Below are 4,878 nucleotides of genomic sequence, written 5' to 3' on the forward strand. Positions count from 1 at the left end.
ATTTCCAGTTGAAGCTGAATATAGGACAATCACTTTAATCGCATGCAAACTTTGTGTGGATCAAACAACTTCTCCGGGAATAGATATTTTGTGAAGATTCAACAAATAAAGTTGTATTGTGGCAATCAAAGTGCACTTCACATAGTCTCTAATGTGTGTTCCATGAAACAACCAAACACATACAAATAGATTGTCATTTCGTTAAAGAAAAGTTACTGACCAAAGAAATTAGTACTGAATTTACCAGCTCCAATGATCAAGTCGTAGATGTTCTGACCAAGTCTATAAGGGGCCCTCGAATTGAGTGAATATGTTCTATGCTTGGTACATACAATTTATATACTCCAACCAGAAAAGTGTTAGAAAAAGTTAATTATTGTCTTCTAGAACATCTTTTAAAACTTTCTTTTACTGCACCAGTCAATCATATAGGGTCCAAGGGGTTCGGTTTTCTTATCAACCTTCTGTATTTCAGATAGCATATTTTTTATATTAATAATTGATCAGTTGAGAATAATCTCCTCAACCTTCATTTTTCTCCAAAACTTCTTACTCTTTATTATGAACATAATAAATTAGCAAGCAATTTAAATCAAAACTCCAGTTTCCCTTTTAAATGAAATAATAACGAGCGTTAAAATTCCATAGTGTACGGTTAATGAACTCTCCAGACTATAATTCCGAATACAACTTCATCTCAACATCCCATACTAATTCAGTATTTTGTCGACTGTATCACTTATTTTAATTTATGTATTTCTATTCTCAATAATGTAAAACTAGAAGCACTGGGAAGGACATTAATAACAGGAAAAGAGATAAAGAGAATTTAACCGAAGAATGTATCTGATAAAAATGAATTTATTGACATAGGTAAGTGAATTCTGAATAGCAAGATACAATACAGTGATGAGAAAATTGTTGAGCATTCAAATGCTACCTAGTATAGAACTACAAAAGGTCTGTCTTTTATTTTCCTTTCATTGTACAAATTGTGATGGAAAACAAAAGGTGTATCACTAGGCTTAAAAAATAATTAAAACTTAATGCAAAGAATATGCACTATCATGTCAAAATGTTCCCTTTACCCACAATAGACTAAGAAAAATGAATTAAAATTTGTGTAAGATATCAAATAAAATTGTTTGAAATATCTTGAGAAGGATTGAGCTTCACAGGTATACCTCTAGCCTTGCAAGCACAACATTACAGATCTTTGAACCTTAACTGATAATTCCCCACTCTTCCAAGTATTACCTAGTCTGAGGATATACTATGTCAAAACATGTAAATAGTTGAAGTCTGCCCATCTTAATCATCAGGAACACCATAAGCATCTTCAACCTGTAACAAATTAGATGATGAATCAGGGTCACAGGAATATAATAGTCATATATAACGAATTGTGTATCTAAAAAAATTTAGGGATTCTTACCTTGACAGTCGAAAAATATATATTATTCAGTCCAAAGAATTTAAACCTCAAAGGCTAAAACCCACTCAAATGTAGGGATGTCTTTTACTCATTAGCCATGTGAGAATGCCAAACCAAGCATAATAAATAACCAATACTTCATCCTTACATAATAAGTTCATTCACAACCTCCAATAACATTCTCAAGATGCCAAACGGCACGCAATTTATAGTCTTTGCTTAGATGCTTCAACAGGGCACTATGTGTGCATGAATCAGGCTGAATATCTCTATCTAGCATATCCTTATACAATCTCAAAGCTTCCTGCCAATGGCCTAAGTTACAGTTCTCGTTTATTAAAATAGTGTAAGTATACTTATTTGGATAAATGCCCTTTGCTTGCATTTCTACAAAAAAATGGTATGCCTGGTCCATCTTTCTCACCTTGCAAAGTCCATTGATTAAAGCATTGTAGGTGATCACATTTGGACATACACCCTTCTCTAGCATCTCAATAAAGTGCAAAATAGCTAGTTCCAGCCTTCCCCTAACTGCATATGAATGAATTAGAACTGTGTAAGTGACAACTGATGGAACTATCCCTTTGCTCAACATCTCATTGAACACCACTCTAGCCTTCCTAAGATGCCCAGCCATCAAGTGAGCGTGGATGATGCTAGTATAAGTTACATGATCTGGAACGATTCCATCGTAGAGCATTTTCTGCACAAGTTTACTTGCTTCTTTCAAATTTCCCAACTTGTGGAGCCCATCAATAAAGACATTATAAGTAATCAAATCAGGAGGAAAGCCTTTGGAAAGCATTTCTTCCTGCATACCAAAAGCCTTATATGGGTCACCAAGCTTCAGCTCACCCACTATTCGAGTTATGTATGCAAAACGATCTGGCTGCAATCCTCTATGCAGCATCTCATCAAATAATTCCTTAGCCATTGGCAAGTTCCCCATCATGCAAAATCCTCTAACAAGAATTGTATACGTAAATACATCAGGATGAGGCCCATGTTGGATCATTTCATCTTTTATCCGCCTGGCCACATCCAAGTCCCCAAATCTGCAAAGACCATCAATAAGCGTATTATAGGTCACGACACTGGGAACTAGACTTCTGTATCTTAACTCAACAAATAAGAGAAAAGCCTCCCCTAAATTTCCCAACCTGCTGTAACCGTAAATTAGAGTGTTGAATGAAATCAAGTCCGGCATCAGATTCTTATTTACCATTACATCTAACAACTGCCTAGCATCACTCACTCTTCCCCACTTACAAAGGCCATACATGATTGTATTGTAGGTCGCCACCGTAGGCAAAACCCCTCTCCTCAACATCTCCTCCACAAGCCTCAAGGCATTATCAAGCATACCTTTCTCACAGTAGCCACGAATCAAAGGATCGTAAGTGTAAGCCGAAACCTTGAGTCCCAATCTCAACATCTCCTCAATCAGTTCCTCGGCCTTCTCCAACTCCCCCTCGTGTGATAAACCATTGACCAAAATATTATAAGTCAATTCGTTGGCCGAACACCCCACCCTCTGCATCTGAATCAAAAGCTGCTGAGCTTGCTGAACCTGCCTTTGCTTGCAAAAGGAATCCAACATTGTATTATATGTAACAGTTGTAGGCCTAATCCCACACTCCATCATCACATTATAAACCTCCCTCGCCACGTTGGTATCCTTAAGCAATCTCAGAACCCTATTACAATTCTTCACATCGGGCAACAACCCCTTAGCAATCATCTTATAAAACACCAACCAGCACATCCCAAGCATAGACTTCTTCGCGTAAATCCAAAGCAACAAATCCAGAAGCTTAACAGATACGTCGGAAGAAAAAACCCCGCCGTCGGTCAAAACATCCACCACGCCGCCCATTATTACTGCCTCCTTCTCCATGATGCAATACGCAGACCGCATCAAGCCGTTCCGCGCGAGAATGTCGAGAATAACGGCATATGCCAATTCAGATCGCTTGAACCCGGTTTGGCCCTCGGCCCATCGAAAGAACCGGAGAGCAGACACGGGCCGGTCTCTAACCGTGTTAAGAACCCGGACCAGCAACTCCGGCTCAGCAACCGCGGCACGGAAAAGCACCACCGAGCGGTTGTTGTTCACAACGGCGTCGTTTGTGCAGAAGGAAAAGGAAGAAGGCAAGGGCACAAGGAAGCGCACTTTGAGGGTTAAGAAGGGTTTTGAGGCTCTACAATAGAGGCTCATTGAGTAGAGTTGTGGCGGCTATGGCGGCGATGCCATCAACAGTTTCAATCGCGCCTCCGCGTGGAACGACCCGCGCCACCTTATTTTCAGCCCCAGCAACGTGCATTAACCCCAGCAGCGTGCACTAACCCTTTTGTCGAACCTCGACTCCTTGTCAACCCTTGTCATTACATTTCCTGTGGTTGCTGGGCAACATAATCAGAACTGCCACGTCAAGACTCTTCACGAGACACTTTTCTTAGTAGCACAAAAAAAAAAATTCATTACACAACCCTAATTTGATTATATACAATTTCAGTTTCATATTATGATCTATCTTTTTAAACCTTGCTTACGCACATGTGTGTATTTATATTTGTGTTTATTAAAAGAGGTTTAAAGATTGAGCAAATAAATTATAAGTATTTTTAAGAGTATAGTTAAGTTTTGAATCTAATTAACTAAAAAATGATTTATAGGTTTAAATAGTCACTATGTCTTAAAAAATATAAATACTAAAGTTTTGTAAAAATATAAAGGATAAAACATGTTCAAGAATATAAAATAGAGTTTTTAAATATGCAAAAATGTGTAGAGTAGACTCGTCTTGTCACTGTATTGACAAATCTGATTAATATATATTGTTAGACTCATTTAATATATGGACACACTCATTTAATATATATTGTTAAACTCGTATAATCAATATATAGCGAATTTGTCTAATATATATTGCAAAACTCGTCTAATTAGAGGATGGATAAAGTCGTCTAATGTGTATAAATAAGCACATCTAATATATGTCTGAACAAATTCGTCTAAAGTATATTGTTATACTTGTCTAATCAATGTATGGACAAATTCGTCAAAAATGTTGCAAGACTCGTCTGATTAATGTATGAACATACTCATTTAATAAGTATTCTTAGACTCATCTAATTGATGTAAGGAATGACTCATCTAATGTTTTTAGTTATATTTTTCTAATTAGTATATGGACATACTTGTTTAATGTGTATTGTTAGACATGTCTAATGTTTTTTGCTATATTTATCTAAAAAATGTATGAACATACTCATCTAATGTGTATTGCAAAGCTTCATCTAATCAATGAATGAACAGACTTGTCTAATGTATGTTAATAGGCTCATTTAATTTATGTGTTGAAAGACTTGTCTAATGCATACTGTTAGTATCGTCTAATCAATATATGAATGACTCGTCTAATGTGTATTGTTAGACATAT

At 36.7% G+C, this 4,878-nt stretch overlaps 1 protein-coding gene across 2 annotated transcripts; it reads right to left on the reverse strand.

Moving 5' to 3' along the window:
* Nucleotides 1-847: 847 nt before the first annotated feature.
* On the reverse strand, nt 848-3,881 carry LOC114174180 (pentatricopeptide repeat-containing protein At1g22960, mitochondrial). Of its 2 annotated transcripts, XM_028058968.1 has the most exons (3): nt 2,596-3,879; nt 1,436-2,490; nt 848-1,344 (listed from the first exon to the last, which is right to left on the reverse strand). In XM_028058968.1, the coding sequence occupies exons 1-2, from the start codon at nt 3,651-3,653 to the stop codon at nt 1,593-1,595; spliced, it is 1,956 nt and encodes a 651-aa protein (XP_027914769.1). In that variant the 5' UTR covers nt 3,654-3,879; the 3' UTR covers nt 848-1,344; nt 1,436-1,592. The 2 variants fall into 2 exon arrangements, with proteins under 2 accessions (XP_027914769.1, XP_027914767.1); XM_028058966.1 differs by having other exon boundaries at nt 1,436-3,881.
* Between the last annotated feature and the right edge of the window lie 997 nt (nt 3,882-4,878).

The sequence above is a fragment of the Vigna unguiculata genome, chromosome 2 (assembly GCF_004118075.2).
Source record: "Vigna unguiculata cultivar IT97K-499-35 chromosome 2, ASM411807v1, whole genome shotgun sequence".
Classification (NCBI taxonomy): domain Eukaryota; kingdom Viridiplantae; phylum Streptophyta; class Magnoliopsida; order Fabales; family Fabaceae; genus Vigna; species Vigna unguiculata.

What these genes read in the sequence shown, in the direction of transcription:
- LOC114174180 (XM_028058966.1), bottom strand. Translation starts at nt 3,653, where the DNA reads ATGAGCCTCTATTGTAGAGCCTCAAAACCCTTCTTAACCCTCAAAGTG.